The 25532-nt window shown below is 40.6% G+C and overlaps 1 protein-coding gene across 1 annotated transcript in view; it reads right to left on the bottom strand.

The window, feature by feature from the left end:
- Positions 1 to 25532, bottom strand: part of ITPR1 (inositol 1,4,5-trisphosphate receptor type 1) — a 248166-nt gene that overhangs the window by 59924 nt on the left and 162710 nt on the right. Inside the window, exons 38-41 of the mRNA XM_045023591.1 lie at positions 24845 to 24977; positions 23822 to 24012; positions 3936 to 4116; positions 3046 to 3299 (exon numbers count right to left, since the gene is read on the bottom strand). Of these exons, the coding sequence (XP_044879526.1) occupies positions 3046 to 3299; positions 3936 to 4116; positions 23822 to 24012; positions 24845 to 24977 (759 nt within the window). The remainder of the gene's footprint in view (positions 1 to 3045; positions 3300 to 3935; positions 4117 to 23821; positions 24013 to 24844; positions 24978 to 25532) is intronic.

Below are 25532 nucleotides of genomic sequence, written 5' to 3'. Positions count from 1 at the left end.
GCAGCATGTGTAACTTATACGGAATAGTCAGTTCCTATGGTATGCCTCCTACGATTAGGAATGAGTAAGAAAATAAAGATATTTGGGGGGAAGTTACAATTATTCCTGCTTTTTGTGAAAAAGCAACATTCAATCTATGGACTCAAACCCTCTCGGAGTGTGGCTCTCCAGAGAAAACAATTAATGCAATATTTAAATCTCACAGGAGAGAACCACCTGACTTGATAACAGCAAAATGGATAGAGGTAATACTAGATTTCTCTCAAAATGATGTTTCTAAACCAATGCGCTGAAATCTAAAGATTGTATATGATAAGATCAGCCTGTCTGCACAGAAGTGAGGGATTCTTCCCTCTCCTTAATGGGCCACCACTGCTGGTGATCTTCACTTTTGAGAGCATGACCATTTCTTCTGTTTATAGTCAGAAGTTCCCTGAATGATGTTTTGTTTATATTGTCACTGTGTTCATTTTATGCAAGTAATTATAAGTAGCAGTTTTATGCAGGATGAGAAAATATAGAAAGACATATGAAGGAAATTCCACTGACTTACATCTCCCCTCCATAATGCAGGCCATGCTAATTGTAACCAGCATGTTATATAACCTTTCAAAAAAGAATCCTTGCCAAAAAAAAAAAAAAAAAAAAAAGAGGGTGTGAGTGTGATTGGATGGCTTAATAGAGGACACTTCCGATATAGGGATAGGGGAAATAGTTAAAACATCTTTACATTTTCAACTTCAGCAAAAATATACAAAATTAACAGATGCACAGGATACAGCAGGGACTCCTCACTTTTGAGCTACCCTTATAATAAAATTGAAAGATAGTCTTGATCTTGAGCCAAAGACAGATTACAGTCTGCCTCCAGTCAGCTCAGCAATTCAAAGCTATTCCAACTTTGTTTAAACGGCAGAGCTCTTACCATGAGCTCAGTGATATACCAGAAAGAACTGGTCTAATTGGAAATCTAGAGTAAATCTTAGAAGTACGTCAATAACTTTTGAGTGCAGAAAGAAAAATGGAGAGAAATGAGAAGTAATCCATAGCATGCCACAGGCAACCAAGTCCTGCAGGGTCTTAAATGGATAGCAAGGCCATGTTAAACATATAGTCAATTAATAGTTCCTCCCTCATTGTTGTGAATGGAACACTACAGATGGATTCAATAGATGCACCTTCAAGAGCGTACAAGTGGAAGAGACTAAATATGGACAATTTGGTACAATCTGCAATTTTATTTCACAAACCATGAGTAGACTGATAAGTGACTGAGCAGCGATGGGATTACCAGATTACCATTTTGCAAGGGTTTCCTCCTAATTTGAAAAACACACTCTTCTATAGAACCTTACAGCAATGCATTTTCTTAGGTCACAAAGGACAACAGCAGCAGCAATGACTTGCAAGTTCCTATATTTGCTCATCGTCGACTCATTCACTTGTTAAGGGCTTGTAAAATGTTTGGTAGATACCTGCTGGATGTAAAGCTGTAAGTATTAAAACTCAAAGGCCCCATACAAATTGATTTATGGAGGACACATGAAAGCCTTGTTACTATTCCTGTAAAGAGCCATCCAGTTGGCAATATTAGTAGGGAGTCATGTTACGGCATTCTGTCAATATTCTATATTTGTGATAGTTCTTAAAGCAAGACCAGCATAAACTACCCCCTTGGGACCCTGGGAGAAAGGGGAGTATTGGGGCAGCTAAGTAGTAATACGATTATATTTGAAATAGTGCTTTTCTCACCTGTAATTTAATTCCCTCTCCTGTAGCAGAATGCAACTACCTGCTGCTCATGGAATTCAATTGTTCAGGATGGTGAGCAATGCAGGCAGCACCATCCAAAGTTTCTGCATTGGCTCACACTCAATTTCTCTTCTATAGCTTTCAGTGCCTTGTGGAAGACTGTAGCACAAAAGAGATCCTGTGTGTGGGCTAGATTATTACCCCATAAAACTGCCACCCTACTTATCCCCAAGGTTGCTAAAGGTAAGGAAATTGTTTTACAAGACAAAGCTGGAGTAGACTGGGGTAAAAAAAAAAAAAAAAAAAAAAAAAAGGAACAGCCTGGTTTATGTAGCCACCATAACTACAAAACGTTCAAGGATAGCAGATCACATCATAGGAATATTAACAAACAGATTTGATTTAAAATATTGCCAGCAACAGGCATTCAAGTTCAATGGAATTGATTTGGCAGGTCTAAAAAGCACCCATGCAAGATCTTACAGTTCTAGAATAGAGAACAATAATAATGCAATCAAGGCAATTATTCGTCCTTTATGAAGACAATTAGTATATACTATATCCTGACTTACATTCAATTCTAAGCCACTAGCTGTAGCAATGCTGTACAAGAATCATGTTAATTACAGTCAATCTGTAAACAAGAACCATATCTCTGTAGGACTAGATGCACTAGATAAGATTCCTAACATACGCGTTTCAGACCCACTCCAGCAAATTATTCAATCACATGCTCAACTTTAAGCATGTGAATAATTCCATTGGAGTCAATGAGATTACTCAAATGCTGAAAATTAAGCACATGCTTGAGTAATTTGCTGGATCGGGGTTTCAACAGTCTAATTGCTCTCCCGGATGCGTATCTCCCCATTACATTTCTCCCGCCTCTCCAAAAAAAAAAAAAGACCAATAAACCCTGACCTAGAATCACTGCTTGCTCTGTTTAAATACATATTCTAAATTTTACATGAGATGTTTATTTTTGGACCCAATTTCAAGAATGCTTTTCCTTAAACCAGTGAATGTTGGACATTAAGGGTTGGGGACAAGAAAGAGCCAGGGAGAGAAGAGAAAGTGCCTTCACGCCATATATGGTGGCCATAGACAGACTTCATTTCATCACAGTTTTTGTCAAGCAATCCACAAAACATCCTGCTCATTGGGATTTGAAAGAGATGAGGGCATGCCTGGCTCTCTTAGGTCAACTGACGCTGTACTGGGAAAGTGGCACAGATTAGAGAGGTTGATCTGATAGCAATGACTTAACTCTACATGCATATCTGCCTATGGTACCTGTAGATCCCGGTTGTGGTTTTCACAGAGCAGCTGTAAGAAACGGAGAATGGGCTGCATTATTGTAATCACAGCGCTCATCTCCAAGTCATCTTTGTTCTTGTCTGGTGCAGATTGTGGTCCATCCGCAGCTGAATAATGGTCATCAGGATCAGCTTCCCTCCTGTACGTATTATAAGCCTTTCTTGTAGCAGCAGAGGCCTCTAGCAACTGATCCCGGACTTCCTCTGTAATTTGTGTTGTGGGCTCTTTCACTAGAATACATGAGAAAGGAACATATGAAAGACCTTCCACCTAGTAATCTGAACAAAAGGATTAGGGAAAAAAAAAATCTATTCACACATTTCCTATTCAAGTTTCACACACAGACCAGCTAATCACCTTCATAACCTTTTCAACACGTATGTTTAGTACAATGAAAGAGGCTGGGTTTACGATGATAGCATGTTACCCTTTTCAACAAATCACAGTGAAGTTTTTAATCCTTACATTAACCTAGTAGGGAACAGATCACAGGCACATAACACCATTAGGAGTTTTAGAAGAAGACCTGTTGTGTAAGAAGCTATTTCTCCAGTCCTGGGTTATTTTTAGAAAGTCACTGACCATAACCTACAGTCCAGGGTCATTAGTATTGATCAGATTTAGGCAGTATCTCAGGCTAGACAAATTGGAAGAGTCCCATCTCAAATACATTTCATCATTTCAATAGTACAATCTCACAAATGGATGGAGAGAGAATGCTGCTCTTGAAATCCCAAGGCAGGATACCACTGATCTCTTAACTTTGCTCTGTGGATCATAGCATTACTGCATCAATCACAAGGAGTTCAATAAATACAGTGCCTTGCTCCCATGTCACTTTTCAAAGCAAAGAATCGGAGATTTACCTCTTTTCCTAACTGGTGCATCTCTGTCTGAGTCCTCATCTTTCTTTTTATTTCCCAAGTCACTGGTGTTTACTGTGACTGTAGCCTTGATTTCTTGTTGTGCCACCTTCATGCGGTCATAGAAAACCTTAAAGAACTTTTCAGATTTCTTATCTTCTGTTAGTCGGCAGAAGAACGAATGCTACCAAAGAAATGGAACAAGTATATATTTCATACAGAGGCTTGAGTCAAGAAATTATTTCACCTGCCCTTATATCCAGTGCACTATGGATTGACGGACTAAAAATTTAATTAGCTTTCAGCACAGACAGAACTCTAGAGGAACGAAGACTAGAGTCCAAAAATGTGTCTCAGTTACATTAGCTTTGTTATTAATATTTCCAAATATACTTTTAAAGAAGGTAGTGCAATTGATCATGTTATCCCTGGTACATTTATATGGTACACTTCTCCTTGTACCTTCCAGGTAAGCACAATGGAATATCTTTATACATATTTGGGTCTCAGCTCATCGAAGCCAAACATTAGCAATGAAATATACAGATAACACTGTCCTTCCTGCTCTCCCTGTAGAGTCAAAATGATCGTGGCTCATAGGTTTAACATTCAACACTAATCTCAGATCCCTAAAATGTACAAACAGGACAAAGGTTTCCCCCTCCCCCTAATTTGGAGTTTCTGTGCTTTGATCTGTCTGCTGCAGATTATATTATTTATTCTTAATTCTCTCTCTAACATAGCTTTAGAAGCAACAAAAAAGCTCAAAGTATTAACCAGTTTTTAATATTTGTTGTTAATTTGTTTCTCTGTCCATACATGTAGAAAGACGAAATTTTTCCCTGAGACTGAGGAGAATGCAAATCATATACAGGTCACAAGGAGCCAACACAGTAAGCGATCAGACAATTTCTGATTAAACCAATATGCTGTTACATAAATCAGGATCAGAGCTTACGCACGACTGGAGGATGAACTTGTAAGTGGGTCACCTTATGCAGAGTATTATGACATTAGTTAGCATTCTGTAGTGGCTCATGATCCAACAGCTTCCCATGATGAATAGGGATGAAGTCTGATTTATTGAAAAAAAAATTACGAATGAGAATGGCAATATATCTTGCATGCTGCTCTGAGAAACAGACTACACAAGGCAATCCTTGGAATGTCTGTCTTTGATTACTCCCTGGCAGTTCTGGTTAGAACAGTAGCAGAGGGACTTACTTTGAAAGATAATAATGTTACCTCTTTGATTACCGTGGAAGAGTGGGAGTGCTACTATTTAAACCTCGTGGCTGATACCTACATGAGACCCCATGAAATTTGGAGCAGTCTCTACCAAACCAGGAAGGCCTTAATTACCTCTAGTTAGGTAATTGGGCCAAGAAAAAAATGGAACAAAGTAATTTAAAAAATGGATAAAACAACAAAAAACCTGTACAAAATCTTAGTTTACTTGGCAGATTTTATACTCAACTATAACCAATAGGGCTGTCAAATAATTGCTAGAAGGGGACAAATAAGAAACTAAGATAATATTGACTTCATTACACTAAATTAATCTACCAGGAATACAGGACAATACAGACCATTCCACACAGAAGCAAACCTCTGGGAGAAATTGTGAACTACATTCTGAAAACCAGTGAAAACAATTTCCTCAGACAATTAACCTCAGTAACACATAGGAATGTTTTTAACTTACAGATTTTTTTTTTTAAAAAGCCATCTATAGAGATGTGGTTTTCTTTTTTAAAATGCTGTCCTTGAGCACATGCATAGTATATTACAGTATATACTGGTGTTAAACACCTCTGTTAGACAGGCTTTGCTTTGAAAGTATTGTTTCCCATCTTTACATATGACCATTCAGATTTGGTGTTAAGTGCCAAGAGGCTGAATATAATAGTAAACAGCTAATTAGTATCAGTATCTTTGCTGGGGATAGGGTTTAACTTATCTAAAACATGAAGGAAGGACTAGGGATGGACACAGGAAGTGGAGAGTTGCAGAACCATCAACACAATATCTTAGGCTGAGTAACTGGACATAAACAAAGGGAAAGATGAACAGCCAACTTTAAAACTTGGGGCTGCATATGGAGAAATCAGGTAACCACAGGGACTGGTCTTAGCTTCCATCCCATTTAAGATGTATTCCCTTTCCAGATCATTAGAAAAAAGCTCAACATGTTCATGATATTTGCAAATTACATTATTATAGAAGGTGTTAAGTACAAGTAAGTCAGGATTAATCAACAGGCCTCTAAAGAGATTGTCAATTTTCTCCCTATTTCTATTCAGCCTGGAAAAAAGCATGCTAATATCTCTGGGGAGAAATATTAAAAGAAAGATCCTAGGTACTCAATGGCAGGGAGAAACATGGAAAGCAGTAATGATGAGAAAGTCTATAAGTGATGGTGGGCAGAGGATATGATACAAGTGACTATTACACTTCAAGTATCTAGTGACATTATGAGGTACACATTGTTCCAGAGGCACTGTGATGAGCCCAGGGACAGCACGTGAATTATTTTGGGATCCTTTGGAATGGCGAGATTTATACATATTTTGATATTATTTCTGAATTTGCTATTTTTGATAACAGCAGCATTAATTGACACATGAACCCAAATTATATTTCCAGAATGATTCGCTGACCAAAAGCCATGTATTAAACGTTAAAGTAAAGACTTCCCTGCCCTCCATTGGACAGGTACCTAGACTGTGTGTTTAAATGAAGAGGTATTTATGTAGGTAACATTAATTTTAGATTGGTTATTTTGGACTAACCATTCAGATGGGTCTGCTTAATGAGATCTGTCCAGTTAAAATGATAAACAAGACCTGCCTCACAATGATTTTTGGACTTGTCCAAGATACAAATAATACTATACCTTTGTCTTGATTATTTGGACTGCAAACTTTTGAAGCAGGCACTGTCTCTTACTAGGTGTCTGTAGGGGGCTAGCACAGCAGAGTTTTGATCTTTGTTGGGGGTTCAACATGCTACTTTAATACAAATAAGCAAGAATCAGACCTAGAAACTACTAATGAAATTTTAAAAGCAATAAAAGTATCAGTTTTAGAAAGGGTGTCTGTTGCCTACAAAATTTGTTTGAGAAACAAGAGTTTCTGCCTCTCACGCTGGTGTTTTGTATTAGTTGATTGCATGTATAAAGCACCTTCTACTTCAGAAAAAGCCTCCTCAACACGAAGGAGTGGTGAAGAAAAAGTTTTTTTCTCTATAAACTGCATGAAATAAATATTTTGCATGTTGGTAATGGTTATTTGCTGACAGATTCAGAAGTGCTGCTTTTTTTGTTCGGGTGCTTTAACAGATTTTCCATTGCACGTCCGAGAAAACCTAGCCCGGTGAACATTTCCAATAAAGCATTTTTTGCATGTCATATGTGCGTTTAATGGCTGTCACAAAATGATTGTTTCCATTTAGGTCAGAATACCTATCACCTTCACACACACGAGTCAACCCCAAGCCAGCTCAGCTACCAAGATACTGTATTTTAAGAGGTGTGATTTTGCAAGTTGTGCTGGAGCAGGTAGTTGTGATTATTATAAGAGAGGAGAATCTAAAACTTGTTCACAGATACAGTCCCAAACTTATGTTTTTTGTTTTTTTTCCCACCAACTGTGGGGTTTTATTACAAAAGGAAAACGAAGGGAATTAGTTAGTTAGCAAAGTCAACTGGACTGAAGAGCTCAAGGATATGAATGTGGAGGAGGCTTGGAATGTCTTTAAACTGATCTGCAACTTGCATCCCTAGCAAAGGGAGAACTTGTAGGGAAAGGCTCCTGTATCTATTGGGTTTCCAGGAAATGGGGCGGGCAAGCCCGCCCCATGCTAACGGAACCCCCCCCCCAGCCTAAGGGGAGGTGCCACAGAGCCTCAGAAACCCACTTATGTTAGAAAGTTAACATTGTTATGGGAACACCTCTGAAAGAAATGAAGGTTTCCTTCAGGTGATGCAGAGCACCAGCATTCTGACTTGCAGACAGGAGGACTGTGACTGCTGGCCAGGCAAATGCATTCAGGCACAATGCTCTGGGATAAGAAACAATGAATTGCCACCCGGAGGGTCATAAAAGCACCACTAGCTTTGGCTGTGATGGGATCCATCTGTGTTCTCTCCAGCCAAGGTGAGGGAAAGTTTAGCCCCATTTGCCCAACTTAGGGCCACATAGGCAACTTGCTGTGAGCTCAAGGGCTGCATTTAATTTTCATAAATGGGAATGGACTGCATCCAGCCTCTTCTTTGATAGGGCTGGGCAGCACACAAACTACAGTTCCCAGCATGTAACAGTCAGGGGCAGCTCTACAAATTTGGCCGCCCCAAGCAGTCATGCCCGGGAGGCGCCCCCGAGCCGCGGGAGCAGCGGACCTCACGCGGGCATGACTGCGGAGGGTCTGCTGGTCGCGCGGCTGGACCTCCCGCAGCTGCAGACGGTTCGCAGGTCCGGCGGCTCCGCTTGAGCTGCCGCAGTCATGCCTGCGGGATGTCCAGCCGAGCCGCGGGACCAGCGAACCGTCCGCAGTCATGCCTGCGGCAGGTCCGCTGCTCCCGGGGCTCCGGTGGACCTCCCGCAGGCATGACTGCGGCAGGTCCGCCGGCCCAGCCTGACGCCTCCCCGGGAAAGGGCCGCCCCAGGCGGGTGCTTGCCCCGCTGGGCTCTGGAGCCGGCCCTGGTAACAGTTCACCTTGGGCAGTCCGCTAGACTATTCAGAACGAGACAGGATTTTAAAGTTGGGACCTGTAGACTCTTGCTTGAAGAACAGGGTGGGTAGCTGTGACCTACAGTATAGAGTTCAGTGGACTGTACTGTATTATGGCCTTTCCCATTAAAAGGGAGCATATTCCAGTAGGATATTTTGAAACTCTAGGGACAAAGTGGGGATGAGAACTCAGTCACCATTAGTACCCTGGAAGCTTATGTCTGGATGACCCATGTCGGCACAAGTGTAACACATGGTAGATTATTTAGGCAGTCCACACATCTGCATAAACGTGAGCTCACTGGGTCCATATCACCCCCAGCCTGTGCCCTTCACATGTCCGACTATCAAAGGGCAGATTAGCTGGCATCTGCTGGATTTCCAAACCTATAACCGTACAACTACATTAGACTTCCTTTGTGAGATTTTTCTTGACTCATATCTACATTCACACCCCGCCTGCGGTTTAGGAATCCCATTACTGTATCTTAGATTGGAAGGTGACTGCCTTGTAGCATTTGGTACCTAGATCTTAAGGTCATGGGCACATCTGAATTGCTGAGACAAGCAGCTGTGCCTTTGAGATGGACCTTAGAGTGCCCCTTTCATACTCATATCAACCCACCCCGCATATTGAGAAAAGCTCCTCGTCCTGTCCCATTTTAAGACGTGCTCTGTTTGCCCCATATTTATTTCCTTCCCATGCCACTTCCTCCTTCTCTCCATTTCTAGCAGTGGTCCCCCTCAATTGCTTTTATTTCAAATGTCAACTAGGCTTTTTTAAAAGCACGTTTGATGTTTTTAACCATGTTGCACAAGCATCTCTAGCCCTTTAGTAGGAGGAGCTCCTTAAAAAATAAAATATTCAAGCCAAGCATGCTGCAAGAATATGCTCAGTCACAAGGATTGGGTCTGTTACCAAACCTGCATATTGACAGTGGATCAGCTGTCCGTTTCTGCAGAATTCAGTGATGATCAGACAGTATTCTGTTTCATAACAGTCATTTGCCATGAAACAAGAAATATCATATGATACATGGGGGGGGGGAAGGGGGGGTCATGTGGTTTGTTTCATGAACATTGGATTCAGTAAACACAGCCTTAGAAGCACATTTACATCAATGAAATGCAGCACATCCCCAAAATGCAGCCACTCATGGCCACACAATTAACTGAATCACGACTCCTTTCTGACACCAGAGGCAACCTGATTGTGATTAATTGCTATAGCCACAGAATGAATAAGAAACCCAAAACATTTATATACTGCGTACATTTAACGTCTGCAACAGGAGATATTCAGCTGCACCACACAAGACAATGGAGAGACTTTCCTTTGAGCATCTGCCACAAACCATTCATAATTAAACTTTCAAAGTTTACTGAGCCAACTGAAAAGTTAGAGACTGCTTCTGTTAAATCATAGACACACACAAGGAGAAGGAAAATCCCGTTTCCCCCCCCCCTGTAGGGTTTGAAGCTAAAGGTTCACGAGTCCAAACTCCTGCAGTGAACTGAGGAAAAATCTTTATTTCCGCAGTAGATGGTTTCCATGCAGGTATCAGAGCTGAGCGAGCCACACAGAACACAGCACCTTTCAGCTGTCTCCATGGTATACTGCACTTTGACACATAGCAAGAGGCTGGGTTAGTTTCAAGGGGATTGGAAAGGAGAGGAATCCAGCACAGGTCACCGTCCTTATTCAAAGAGAATCAGCCTGATAGATTCGTCTGAAGCTAATGCAAATAGTCTATATAAAACTGTCACAGGGGAAAGTGTTCAGTAAATCTTTGCTAAAATCTGTGAAATCTTTGCTAAAAGCGTAGTTTCCTCTTGCTTTTGCGAGACACTAAGAAGAAACAAGGAACCCACTGTCCAAATGGGAACCCCACCTTCACCTTTACCCTACTAATGCAAATTATATTTGGTGAAAATAGGCTTGGATTACATAGCTAGTGAACAGTTTAACAGCGGATGGCTTAAAAGAACAGTGGTTTCCCCCCCATGACTATCTATAGAATGTTCTAGTGAACATTTTGCAGGCAGAAGGGACTAAAGACACATCCAAATGACCTAATATACTAGCACAATAGGGTCCTGGCCCATGACTACCCCTCCTACGTGCTACTGGAGTACAAACAATAATTCATCGGAATTTAAGACCAGAAGGGAACATTATATCATCTAGTCTAACCACCTGTATAGCACAAGCTAGTACGTGGGTAACTATGTGAAATGTATTAAGCCCAATAATTCATATTTGGCTGAAGTATTACTTCCAGAAAGGAATCCAATATTGACCTGATGATAAACTTCAAGAGATGGAGAATCCACCACTTCCTTTGGTAGTTTGTTTCAGTGGTTAATCACACTCACTGTTAAAAATTTGTGTCTAATTTCTAATTTGAATTTGTCTGTCTTCAGCTTCCAACAACTGGATTTTTATTGTCGCTTTCTCTGCTCCATTAAAGAGCCCCGGATACCTGGTATCTTCTCCCCAAGCAAGTACTTACACACTTTATGTCTCCTCTCAATTTTCTTTCTGATAAACTAAACCAAGCTCTTTAGTCTTTCACTATAAAGCATTTTCTTCAACCCTCAAATAGTTTTTGTGGCTCTTTTTTGCACCCTCTCCAATTTTTTACCATTCTTTTAAAAATGTGGACCCCAGAATTGAATAATAATAATAAATAATAAACTATCAGAATGATTCACCTAGTGTGCAACAAACAAACAAACCACAAACAAACAAACCAACCCAACCCCACTCTTCTCCCCACAACTCTCACAACTTAATAGTTTAATTCAATTTCAGGCACCTTGAGGAGAGGTGAAACTTAGATGCATCTTAGTGCCTGATGGATTCTCTGCAATCTAACTGTACAAAATGCAGCTGGCCAAAATGGAAGAAGCTTAGACAGATGGAATTACAGAACTAGGGTAACTGTGATAGTGTGTACAAGCGGTTCTTAATATGTTTATGCCTCAGCAATGGGTAGCAAGCAGCTTAGGTAACAATTTAAACCAACTATCTGCCCTTTGCAGACTAATGCGGAATCACATGGCAGGTTGTAAACTTTACTGACTGATGTCTTATTTTAGAGCAAACTGAAGAACTACAGCATCACAAAGGGCAGTAAAGACTCAGTCAACTTAAACACAATAACCTGCTTAACTACATGTGGGCCTGTGCACACTGAATCAGCACAAAGGATTGCCAAGTGGAAAAACCTAGAATGCCAGGGACCAGCTGAAGGCAGTTTGTGTCTGGTTCTCACTTTTCAAAGGCTTATCAGGTTTTGCTCACGTCTTTATGTGTATGTTTGTCACTCTTTCTGGGAACACATTAATCTATTCAGTTAACTGTTAACCAGACTTGCCCTGAAGTCACAGCTGTTCGTATTGTTAACCAAGAAACCGGAAAGATGAACATTCGTGCTTCTCACATCAAATAGCTTGGCTTCTGTTCCCAGACTTGATAATTATAGGCTCTATTATATACTCTGTTTGCACGCTCATGTGGTAAGAAGTATAATCAAAACCTATTTAACAAACACTGTATGCAAAGTGTGTTGGTTCAAACTCACTCTCCTTTCTGAAGGAAGGGTGATCTGATTACAGAAATACCTGTGGGTGGAGATCCAAACGAGACAGTGCCTTTGGCATTAGGAGGACAAAATGTTTTCTGGACCACACCCTTAAAGCACAGTTTTGACAGACCTCCTCAAGTAAATTTACAAGTATAAACTCCGGGAGATCCCATTAATTAGTAGGCTGAGAATCTCTCAGGAAAACAGTCATGGTTTAAGAACCAAACAGTTAATTTAAAGTAAACCTGGCAAAAACTCAAAGGCTTACGTTGAGCTGGTAGAAACTAACCCACCCCAATATAGAGCTAAAAGTTAATCAATGAAGACTGGTTTCATGAGAAATTGTTCAATGATGAACTTGACATGCAGGGATGTTTCCAAAAGGAAAGTCCCTTCAGCTACTGAGAAAAAAAGATTACCTCTCTGGCCTGGAAACAGCAGATCTTTTACTCCAATGTCAGAGAGAAATGACTAAGTGGAAGTTAGCTTGTCTTGGTTATCCTGGTGGGCTACCACTATGAACTATTACAAAACTCCTGTGCTAGTTTTATGAAGGTGTACTTGCAAAAAAGCTCACCCCCACCTCATCTAGCCAGACTGTACTTCAAGGCATCCATATTTCACACTTTTAAAAATAAACTGCAAAGCTAACATGAGCACTGAGTCAAATACAGAAACAAACCCTTTAAGTTCCCCCCAGCCAGGCTGCAAGGGCTTTCAGCACAGAATAAAGTTGTTCGTTTTTTTTAAACAAACAATTCTGATACTTCTAAGAAATCCTTTGGTATTTCCTTGCTTGCTAAAAATCCATCATTCTGTGTCCTTAGTAATACCATTAGTCCCATGGAACCTAACATTTGTTAGTTAAAATATTTCTGGGTTGAATGTGTTCTGTAGCCTGAATTAAGCCCATAAGGATTATCTGCTGAATGCCCCAACTCACCATTTTTCAGCATAGCTTTACACTTCACCTTTAACCACTGCAAGTGCAGAGGGAACACCATCATAGTAACAACCCAAGCTACATATTCTGCAAACACACACACACACACACGCAGAGCACACTTGTGTTACTGATGCTCCCCTGCAGGGCTATATGCTGAACTGGAAACATTGTCCCCCTAACAACAAATCTGATTAAGGAGACTCTCGGGGAGGGACCTAACTGTTTAGTAACAGACCCACTAATGGTATTCTTCCCCCACAAACAATACAATGAAATCAGGTGGGAGAGCTAAGCCACTTGTTTCTGGAAGACCCCTTGTATTAGACACGCATTCCCAAATGCGGCATTTAAAAGCCTGACAATCTCCAGTTTAAACTGGCAAATAATTCTCACGAGACACTAAGGTAAAAAGCAGCACAGGGGCAATGAGGTGAACTGGGAAGTCAACAAAGCAACAATGATGACTCATCAGTAGGCATGTGCCTGTTCAGTTGGGGGTTAAAATTCCTGCAAACATGGAGCAGATGGCTCTAAAAGCGTGGGAGACTTGGGGCTCTGACTTGCTTTTGACACAGGGCTTTTATTTGAGTTCCTCTCCACATGTGTGCATGGGTGAATGCTCTTATGCAACGGGTCACATATGTGATCCATGTAAAGCTCTTATATGGAAAAGCATGTATCCCACTTCCTTAGAGAGCCATGAGGAGGTGTGAGAAACATGGAAGTCTACAGACTCCAAAGAAGGTGTAAGCTCTTCTTGAGAGACAGGGGAATTAAAGAAAACCATAGCAACAAGTCAGTCCACCTACCCAAACCACCCACCCACCACCAGTTTCATTTGCTGACGCACTTCAAAAACAAGCTGGCTCCTACCGGCTCTGGAAGGTGAGCAAGCCCTGAGAGCTCATTAAATTCCCTTCTCAGCTACTCTTGTATGCCTGCAGCTAGTGAGCAAGTAGGATATAAATAGAAGTTATATAACATCTCTTTGTTGATTCCTGTGCTTACCAAAAAAAAAACCAAAAAAAAAACACAACACACACACACACACACACAACCCTGCAGCATGACCTTGTTTTTCTGAATAGCTTGCCTCTGCCTGCTTGCTGAGGACTTTAATCCTGTTAGGGATCATCTTAAAAGTTTAAATAACAGGATATAGATTTCACAGACAGGGGAATAGAGGCAAAATATTAAGCATTAGCGAGTTACTTTCTATATTCCTTATAATTTTAGAATGACATCTACTGACTGTTGAACTGACCCAGGGCTTCTCCAAGTAAGATATATGAAAACATGCAATTCTAAATAATACAGTATATAGGTCTACAGAGATCATACCATGGTGAGGAGATTTAACATTCAGACTCTGATATAGTTCCCCATCTTCATTTTTCACCCACATAAATGCTATATTACAAAGGGCAGAGTCAGTGATGCTAGGCTCCAGGAAGCTGCTGTCTTGATTACTGATGTTTAATAATATATGGAGATATACCTATCTCATAGAACTGGAAGGGACCCTGAAGGGTCATTGAGTCCAGCCCCCTGCCTTCACTAGCGGGACCAAGTGCTGATTTTGCCCCAGATCCCTAGGTGGCCCCCTCAAGGACTGAACTCACAACCCTGGGTTTAGCAGGCCAATGCTCAAAACACTGAGCTATCCCCCCTGATTACTTGCAACACAATACATCAATAACAGAGTGGAGTCCACAAGTTCAATGCTCTCTTCCATTGCTATACTGCCTTCTTACCCACCCCGTTCACAAGCTGGGACTCCTCTCTGGTAGCTTTCTCTCATCCAGCGATAAAGAAATTCTTTTAATCAAACAAGAGCAGGAATGATTTCGTAGCAGCTATTCAATCTTCAGTTCCCAGTGCAGTAATGTTATCAGTTATCATTTACACTATAGTGGTGTCTAAAGGCCCAGTGTGATAGATAGTATATGTACGCACACGCATACATACTTATACATATATGACAGTCCCAGCCCCAGACAGCTTGCAGTGTAAAATCTCCTTGCCCACATGATAATCAGGGATATGTTGCAATATGTGTTGACTTAATGATCATTTACAGTGTGACCAGATCAACTGGGATACATCCTGCAACATTTACACAATACATAGATCATTGATATAGTATTCACTGGCATAAGAGACGAATTATAGACGAAGAAGAGGACAAGACTGCTGCCCTAAAGAGATTACAATTGATGGCATGGATGTTTGCTGAGAATTATGCTACCTCTCTTTGCAGGGAAAGTTTTGAAGCAGCAGTTTTGTTTGGAGTGTCACCAAAGCTAACAGTGACATTCTTTGGAGTACTGTACCTAGAAAAAGTTTCTAATAATTTCATGATGAAAGATGTAGATGACCAGCTCGTACGGAGTTGGACAATAACACAGGATGATTGTATTAGTTTTCTAAACAGAAGTTACATCTGTCTTGTTAAATCTGAAAAATATTCTCCCTATAGCAAAAAAAAAATTGGTTATTGATTTATGTAAACACCCCCCCCACACACATTTTATATACACACACAAATGTATACTACACATATGAAGAAAGAAAACAAACAGTTTTTCTACAGGTAAAGCATAAGCGATCCTGAACCGTTGGTCAGAAAGAGAAATCTGACAATTCCTACTTGCAAGAGTTTAGTGGTCCAGAAAGCATTTGTGATGGTCCACCAACATACTTCATTTGACAACTTTCAAGACACTGGACCACAAAGCAGTTGGTATCACCTAGATATTCTGTGTCTGCACATGCAATTGAATGTTGAGTAGTTTTGTAATAGTAGCTTTTAAACACACAAAATACATCTTTAATATTTTAATAAACTGGACAATGCCCGTTTTTAAAAAATCCACATCACTCTGATCAGTACTTCTTAGTCAGAAGGTACAGAACAGGTGGCTGCTTACAGTAGCAAAATATTAGGAGCAGCAAACCAGTCACTGTGGACTGGGAAGGGATGGCAGTTTGCTTAGGGCACGAGAATCCTTAGAAAGGTCCTGATTTTGCATATCCCTTCACTGCCTGAACTCTGACCAATTTTCAGGGTTAATTTCAAACCACCTGGTGTGCACTCTGAAGCAAGGTTGACCAAAATTCTGCAAGCAAGGCCTCTGGCTCCTGCAGCATTCCAGAGCAGCTGTCTAGAGATTCTACCTCTGCTTCAAGTACATTTAGATGATGGAATTTTTCATTGAAGTATATATGAAAGATTAACCTTATAAATATGTTACCAAACTCAACTTTGCACTACCACTTGATTTTGTTCATTTCAGCATGCTGCAGAATTTTATATGGAAAATAAATAGCAATTATGATGGCTGTGAAGCTGAAGGTTTTGGCAGTTGGGTAGGACACAGTTGGAGGTTCTGGCACTAAGGAAAATGAGGACAGTGGTTTAGTAGCATAGAGTAAGTAGATTTCTGACATTTCATTTCAAAGTTATTCATCCCAGTGGGATGAATGGCGCAGTTGACATCTCTAACAGTTACTATTTCAGGTTGTCTGCAGACTCAGGGACCACATCTGTTTACGTCTGCAAGGGGCACTGCCAATATCTCACAGACAGCTACGACTCTCCACCCAACAAATGCTATTGATAGCTGGGATGCCCATATCCTTTTGGGTGTAGATTTACTAGTCCTGGTTGGCTACTGTCCTGAGAAGTCAGTTAGAAGTGAAGGAGCAACAGATTGGAAAGGCAATGTAGTAGATCAGAATGGTGTGTTTTTAAATGTATGCCACCTACCATGTTTTGAACTCCTGGGTAATTAAAACATCAGATGACTCTTGAATTTGGCACCTGTGATTTTTCAAGGTTACCACTGGTTCTTTTTAGCACTGATCCAGGACATTAAATGTTTTTCTTCTCTTAATACCAACTATGTCAAAATGGCACCTTTTTACTTAGCAGATCTGCTCCACTTGTGCATTCAAAGTCTTTGCGACTTTAATGTCACCAACATTTTCTCTTTAAATATTTTTTTTTTTACACCTGTGCACTGCCAACACAGCTGAGAAAGAATGATCTCAACTACTCCTCCTTGTGCATCAACTGCACTATTTTTTACTGAGCTCCTCTCCATTGCCTTTGAAGGCAAAGGGACACACCACAGTCCAAAACCATAATCTGCCCTGAAGGATCTTTCTTGCTGGTGTGGATACATAAGAAGGAAAGAAGCCAACACGTCCCTCAGGTCCCAGATAATTTTGCAGGGCTGGCACATATAATTAGCACCTTTTACGTGTATAATGAGCTGATGTGATATGGAAATTAAGACACAAATATGGAACACCACAATGCCATTTTTACAGTCACATTTCAGGGAAGAATCACACTTATGCTGTAAGCTCCAGACCTTGGCCCAGAGCAGTTTTTATTCTTGCTGCTTCATTAACTTTTGCCTGCATGCTGCAATCACAACTGTGGCACTGGCTCCCAGGGCTAGTATTATGGCGCTACAACACATGCTCTTCAGGGTACTGTTGCTAGAGGATATTCCCTGCTCTTCTCTTCCCAGATCTGGCTCTCACATCTCCACCACAGAGTTCTGCTGCAAGTTGACTTCTTGAGCCCCTGAAAGTGCCAGGGACATAGAAGGACCCCGTTTCCCCTCTCCTAAGTAGCCTCAATTCAACCCCCTCCAATTCCAAAAGCAAGCAGCCACTGAGAAATGAGTAGTAGGGGGCAGGGACTAATAGAAATTAAAAGTAATATTCGGAGTGCGATCTTTAATGCAGGTGGGGAGTCAACTTCTCATCTGCATATAATGAACTTTGGTTTGATTATCAATCCCCCTTGCCATGTAATTTCTATCTGCACCCTTATCAGGAGCGGTATACCTGGGAAAAGAAGAATTATGGTTTGGGGTTGTTTCACCTGTAAGAGTATATGCAATAAAACACAGAGATATACTAGTCCTGAGGACTGGTACTATATTAAGCTCTTGTGGGATTTTAGTACATACTTCACCAAAATGAAGTCAGTCTCATCACTTTATTTGATCTTGACAACACTACTTGGGAGTGGCCGTGGGAAACCTATTTTTCAACTTTTGAGAAGATCCCTAATTAAGTGAGCTGACCAAAATCGCCATGGAGAAGAGGAAGTTATGTAAGAGAGTTTACTCATGATTAACTTTCACAGATCCAGGAAACCTGAAACTCCAGGAGGTGAAACAGCATATATGGTGCACATTTTTATTTGGCAGACGAGAGACGTGCTATAGGAGAAATGTTTAGCAATTTCCTCCACTGTCATTCACTTGCCGAGTTTACGTTAACTGAAGCAAATTCACAGTGTTGAAGTTTATATATGCAATAGACTACCCTCTGATCTGCTCTAAAGGAGAGAAGTATGCTCTAAATTAAGCTTGCCTACAAGCAAAATCACAAAGCAAAATTGTGCAAAGCAAGCCAAAGAAAACAATGTATGTAGCACAGGTGCCACACACAGGCCAGCAGCACAACCGAAAGTAGTGCATGCATCCGACGAAGTGGGTATTCACCCACGAAAGCTCATGCTCCAATACGTCTGTTAGTCTATAATGTGCCACTGGACTCTCTGCTGCTTTTACAGATCCAGACTAACACGGCTACCCTTCTGATACTGAAAGTGTGTGTGTGATCGTTCTTTTACATTACACAGCTCTGAAGGTGATTTCTGAAACAACACCTATCCATGCATTTCTCAGGAATTTTTGCCATCTCTCGGAAAGCACCAGGAGAGAATGACTGGTTCCAGCTTTCTGTGGGTTGACACACTAGGAGTTACATAAAATATAAGGGAGCTTATATAATTTTCAGTTCAGTGAGCGGTAATGTTTGTCAAGTTAATTTATTGCCTTTTCTGACCCTTCGATTCAAACTTGTCTGTGCTATTATAAATTGCCAAGGTGCTAAATCCGGGGTGAGCTTCCATAGCAAATTTAAGCTCTCACTCCAATAGGTACAATAAACTAATTTCAAACAGAAACAGTTTCTTGGACATTTCTATTAGCTTGCTTGGCAGTAGAGATACTGAAAATGCTCACGTGTATTCTAGATATTAGAACTAACCTAATCTGGATTAGGAAATTCCACCTTGATCGTTTAATGCGTCAATGAAACAGAAAGTCATTTCCACAGTTAAAACAACCTATTAGAATAATAATGAAATAATTAACACTCAGTCACATTCATCACCATTATAAAACATGCAGCAACACCGAAGCCAGTGTGCTCAGATATCTACTAACAAAGATTTAGCAGCAAAAACTATTCAAGTTATCCTTGTCCAATAACACAGTGATCTCTTCTCCCATTAAGGCACATGGGACTTACCAGAGAACTCCCATTATTAACTTTAACAGGAGCATCATCACACATAAGTCCCTGTGTGTCAGTGGAAAATTTTGCTTCACTGCACTCTCTGCTCATTTCCCATGTGAAAACCTATGGTAAGAAAATACCATGCAAGAACGAAGCATTTCAGATCTCATTGCCAAGAAAGTCATTTTGCGTAACCCATTTTGCCAGTATTCCAATAGCTTCCTCATTCTCAGTTTCAATGCAGTAAAAACATACACAGAGCGTAGTGTGAGCTTGTTGAGAATACCATAGTTAAATAAGAGCTGCTAATAATAAATATACATTTGCCATGAATGAAGTTAATTTGTGTAGAATTGCAAGGCAAAGAATTTTGGTAGGTGGAGCTTCTGAAAGTTAAAATTAGAAGTACATGTGCACCGATAGTCTGTGATATAAGATTAACAAAACTCAGACTCACTATTCTAACGGCAGTTTGTTAAAATCCCAGTAGGATCTCAGTAAATCCACACTAAAGACTGGGAGACCTATTATGAACTTCTCACCTAAATTTGCAAAATTGAAGAAGTGAATAAAAAAGCAGAGGGTGGCAAAGACAGTGCACCACAAACTGTACTTTAGAAGCAGCAAAGAATCCTGTGGCACCTTATAGACTAACAGACGTTTTGCAGCATGAGCTTTCGTGGGTGAATACCCACTTCTTCGGATGCAAGCTCATGCTGCAAAACGTCTGTTAGTCTATAAGGTGCCACAGGATTCTTTGCTGCTTCTACAGAACCAGACTAACACGGCTACCCCTCTGAAACTGTACTTTGTTCATTTTGACAAGTGTATCTGGGTTTTCATAATACCTCATAATAGACTAGTAATGTTCTGCAGCATGTTTTGTAGAAGTAATGAAGTCTTAGCAATAGGAAATGTCACACTTCCGTACTCTGCTATTAAATCTTCCCTGTGCAGAAGGGAGAGATTCTTTTTTAAAATGTGAATTGAAAGCAGTGGGGATGAATGGACTACCAAATGCTGGCCTTCTGTAACAGTCTTAAGCAGCTTCGTTTCACCTGCTCACCACCTTAACCTTGTAGTTTTCTAGGCAACTAGATACAACATTGTCCCCAGGTGCGAAGGGGAAGCATGGTTATACTAACCTCACCCAGAAAGGAGACCAATTTAACTGAGCCACAATTCAGTCATTACTTTGTGGGAGGGAGAAGTGAAATCATGATTTTACTACATCAACTTTCAAGTTCATTTTGATTTTTAAATTCTGAACCAGCTGGTCTCCCAGAAATTAAGCTCCGTCGTCGGCATTTTTCTACATTAAATTTTGATGCTTTATTTTTGACGACTCGGGTAGTGCTGAATGATTAGGAAGAGCTGAAGTACAGCTGTTCTTTATGTACACTGAAGCGGCACTTTGAGGCCCTGATCAGAGAGCCCCATTGTGCCAGGCACTGACCAAGGCAAGAACACGCCCTGCTCCACAGAGCTCACAATCTAAACTAACAAGTGGGGGTGGGAGGGAACTGCCAAGATGGGGACCTTTGCATCCATTGCCACATTCTGCACTTTGGCACTCTGCCTTTGGGGCTGTGGGAATCCTTGGCGAGTAGCTCATCTGTGGCACAACTCATAGTTTGGGTGCATGAGTAATAGCTCCTGGGCGTGCCTGTGCCCTTGTATTCTGTACAGCACTAGCTGTAGGTTTCAGTGAATGATTTGGTGCATAAAACCTCAGTGTTATTCTGAACTTAGAATCAATTCATCTGAACTAAAAAGAAAAAGCCGAAAGCCAAACCGCACCCCCACTAAGAGGAGATATTTTCTATGGTTGCATTGGTGCACGTAGACACACGTATGCTCTCTCTCTGAACCGCTGTTGGCTACACAGATCATTTCCCTAAAGGGACACTCCCTGAACACTTACTCGTAGAGCTGGAAAGGATGGAAAAAGTTAGTCTAGTTTGCTGGAAGTAGCATCTTAAAAGGCAAGATCACGACAGAAATTGGCAGAGTTGTAAGGTACGGATGTGAAAGTGCTAGTGCAATTTACTAAAATTGCTGCACGCCAACAACTTGTTCCTCAGCAAATACTTAATTTACAATCCCCCCACATGTGCAGTGATACACATCAAGTGGAAACTAGGGAGTCTTCCTTTTTGGTTAAAAATGTGTCCTTGGAGATGGATGGAAGATTTCCCTACTATATGTAAATCAGAGTTAGAAAAGGATCCCTTGGATCATCTAGTCAAAATAAACTGGGAGGTGGTCCTATTCAGTCCATAGGCTTCAAATTCCAGAATAAGCTAAGGAATATAGATTTATCCTTGCTGGACTGGAACAGAATTTGATTTACCCGCCAATATGACATGGGAAGATACCTGTGCATTGCTAGGAAGATGAAGGCTCAGATTTAACACCTGAGAAGATAAATTTCACCCTGCAATAGTATTGCTGTTATTAAAAATTTAAGTTGGTGTGGGGCTCTTTATCTTTATCAGGCAGAGTGAGCTAAATGTTGCTCACAAGAGCGCACTCCATGTCCTCTTGCAAAGAGTGCTGAGTGTGGATTCTGACATTTGGAAGGAGCCACGCAGGTTCTCCCCATACTACTATAATATACCATATTAGAAGGTTGACATTGCACAGTGACATTGTGTATAACGATGCTGGCTGAGTATCACATAGTGAGGTAACATCACAAAGCAACATCAGTTCGTCGCACTGAGTTGTGGGTCTGTGACTCAATACCATGATGGATATAACTATTAGTTCTTCAGGATTTAATACAATTGCTAACACCCAGACACCAGTGCCCTTTAGAGTCCTTTATTCTATTTCTTTTCCTGCCAGAGCACATGCTGTAACAAGTGCATATTCTTTTTGTTAATAATAATGGAAATAAACACTTTTAGATAATCTGGTCATAGAAAGTCTGATGTCTAGTGCACAACTTGAGAGCTTGTGGCTTTTAGCGAAGCCTGATATTCTCCTACCCGCCCCCCACCCGCAAAAGTCTGAGCTAAATTCACCTTGATATAATTCCACTGATTTCAAATGAATTATATGAAAACTTGCGTGCGAATTATAACAAGTCAGCTTGTCTATCATCATCATCAAGCAATAGTTAAAGAAGTGCTGAAAGGGCCCAACCAGAATCAGGGCCCCATTGTGCTGGGCACTGTGCAAACACACAGAAAAAATATTCCCTGTCCTGGAAATCTCACAATCTATAAGGCAGACAGACAGACAAAACGTTGGGGGAGTGGATGTAACATTCTGGAGATAATATTTCTAAAATTCATGAACTACAGCTGTGACATTAAGCTAGAAACCTAAACATGTCAATTACCTTAAGTGTTGAGAAATACTTAATTGATATTTAATTCTCTAAAAGAAAAAAAGTATATTGTTTAAAAATAACTGCACTACCAAGTTACTGATAGTTTTATTCGGACACAGAATAGAAAGAAATTAAATTATTGTACATATTGGGAAAAACCCACTCTGGACTATTTATACAATATACAGACATACCAATATTTCTCAAAATACTCTGCACTTTCCAAGCAATTTTCAGAAGCCCAAATACAGGTGCATTAAGTCCTACACAGACTGATCCTGCTTAAAGCGTAGAGTCAATAAGGCATCACATATTCTGTGATAGCCTTTGTAGGCTGTTTATCCACAACAATGCATTGGTTCATGTGTGGAAGAACAAAAGTAATTGTGCTTTTGACACATGGCTTTTTTATTGTAGGCGCATCAAGCCGCGTACAAACCGTAGGCTGGTAGGTCTAGCCATCTGGCACAAACTTCTACTTCAGTCAATAAAACCAAACTAAATTTAAAGACATGTAAGCCAATGAGAGCAACACTGCCAGGGAATTAACTACAACCTGGGGCTTATCACAAAGTAAAGTGTCTTCTGATTTTAAGCCAGATAAAAACAAAAGCTTAGTCCTGAAAACTCTTACACACTTGCTTAATTTTACTCATGCAAGTAGTCCCACGGACTACTGCATTCTGCTATACTGCCTTAACAACCTCAAATCCGAGCTTCCACACAAACCCAACGTTTCGAAGTCAGTGATACCTAGCTACTTTTAAGTTAACACACCTGGGTAAAGACATATTACCTTGAAATATTGCAGTACTCAAAAATACACAATACACACCCAGTACTTTAGGCCTAAGATTATCTAGTCACAGCTCAAAGCAACAGGGATTTTATAAAAGGAATTTCAATTGATGATGTTTTTAAGCAATCAGCTCATTGTTATCCATTTCCTTACCTGTATAGTAGTGTTGCCACCTTCCAGAAGGGCAATGGCTAGCAGAATACTTTCATGAAAAACTCTATCACTGGTGGCATTCATGATGAGGTCTATGACGAGGTTGGATGCACCTTCTTTATCCAGATGACACTGGACATCGGCCAAACTCATTTCACCTCGACTCATTGAACTGGATCCGGAGCTTCCTCCTATAAAAGTAAATCACAATGACTAGCTTGACTCACTCACCCCTTCATTCTATCAGGTGACAGAACTCATTCTCCAATAAAGTAGAGTAAAATGTTATAGCCTAATAAATTAACACTGTGAAAAATGTAAAGTGCCAATCAGGTGTTTAACTCTGTACAAAAGACAATGACAAGTTCTCTCATGAAGAGCTTATACAGTCTAGAAAAGGGGTTCTCAAACTGTGGGACCCCAAAGTGGGTTGCAACCCCATTTTAATGGGGTCACCACGGCTGACGTTAGACTTGCTGGGACCCGGGGCCGAAGCCTGGGGCCCACGCCCCACCGCCTGGGGCCCATAAGTTAGGCCACTCTCAGCTCAGAAAAAAGTTCATTTATACATTTAATTTTAATGTATTCTCTTTCAACAACAGCATTTGATATTGTCAATTAGACGTTTGCTGACTTCTCCTAGAGTCCATATGAATAAAAACATTTTAAATTATCGAACAGGCAAACTACGCTCATCTTTACAGTGTGAAGTGAAAACAATCCAGAGGAGCGGGGGAAAAAAAATATTAGGATGGTTTCTGAAACCAGCATTACATCATAAAAGAACAAACTGGTAGAACTCCTTCCCAATCCTATCATTGAGAGATAGAAATAAGTTGTCCTTTTCTATGCAACTCACAGAAAGTCATGGGGGTGGGTGAGTGAGGGCCATCTCAAAGGGAAAAAAAATAAAAAAAAGTTACTTCACCTGTAAAATTTTCAGTTTGTTATGCAGCAACAAGCATAGACAATATGGCAGGCTAGAGTCATACAAATCACTAATTAGAAGGCAGCACATCCTACCTCCTCCCCCAGCTTTGCAAGTGCCTCCAGGAGACAACGGGCCATTGCCAAAGCTTGTAAGGCTCTCTCTTCTTCCTGCCGGTCTGACGTTGCCATAGTAACGGTTGACCAAAACTTGCCTGAGTGCTTCACCCTTAATTCAAACAGGGTAATGAAATCAGTATTTGAGTTTAATGCATAAATGAATGAACAACAATCAAGAGAACCAGGAGTGGTCTTATAATTGGCCTAGTTTCACCAGAGGTGGTGGGGGAAGGAAGGACTCAAACCGTGAATGTTTCAAAACAAAACTTCCTTGAACATCCTACGATATTTTCAGACCAGCCTAGTCACTATATATATCCATCCCACAAGCCTCGCCTGAGATCACGGGTACCAAATACCAGCAATAGCTAAAGTTCACATGCCACGCTAAAAAATTCTAGCTTGTGTAATATTGAGATTTTATTCGAAAGGTGCATTTTTACCGGTGTCCAACTTTAAAATCAGACATGGAATTTGAATGACACACACACAAAAAAAAAAACCCCAAAAAACCCCACACACAACTCGCACAAAGTGGGGATTTGTTAAGGGGACAGTTAGAACTCTGGAAAAGGGCACGAAGAGAGAGAAAGAGAATGAAGTCATGGTTTAAGATAACATGTTGTTATGAGAATAATCCCACCTCTTCATACTCCATTTTGTG

Source organism: Mauremys mutica, chromosome 7 (assembly GCF_020497125.1).
Source record: "Mauremys mutica isolate MM-2020 ecotype Southern chromosome 7, ASM2049712v1, whole genome shotgun sequence".
NCBI lineage: Eukaryota > Metazoa > Chordata > Testudines > Geoemydidae > Mauremys > Mauremys mutica.
The sequence above is the reverse complement of the archived record's forward strand: the minus strand, read 5'-3'. Positions and strand labels throughout refer to the sequence as shown.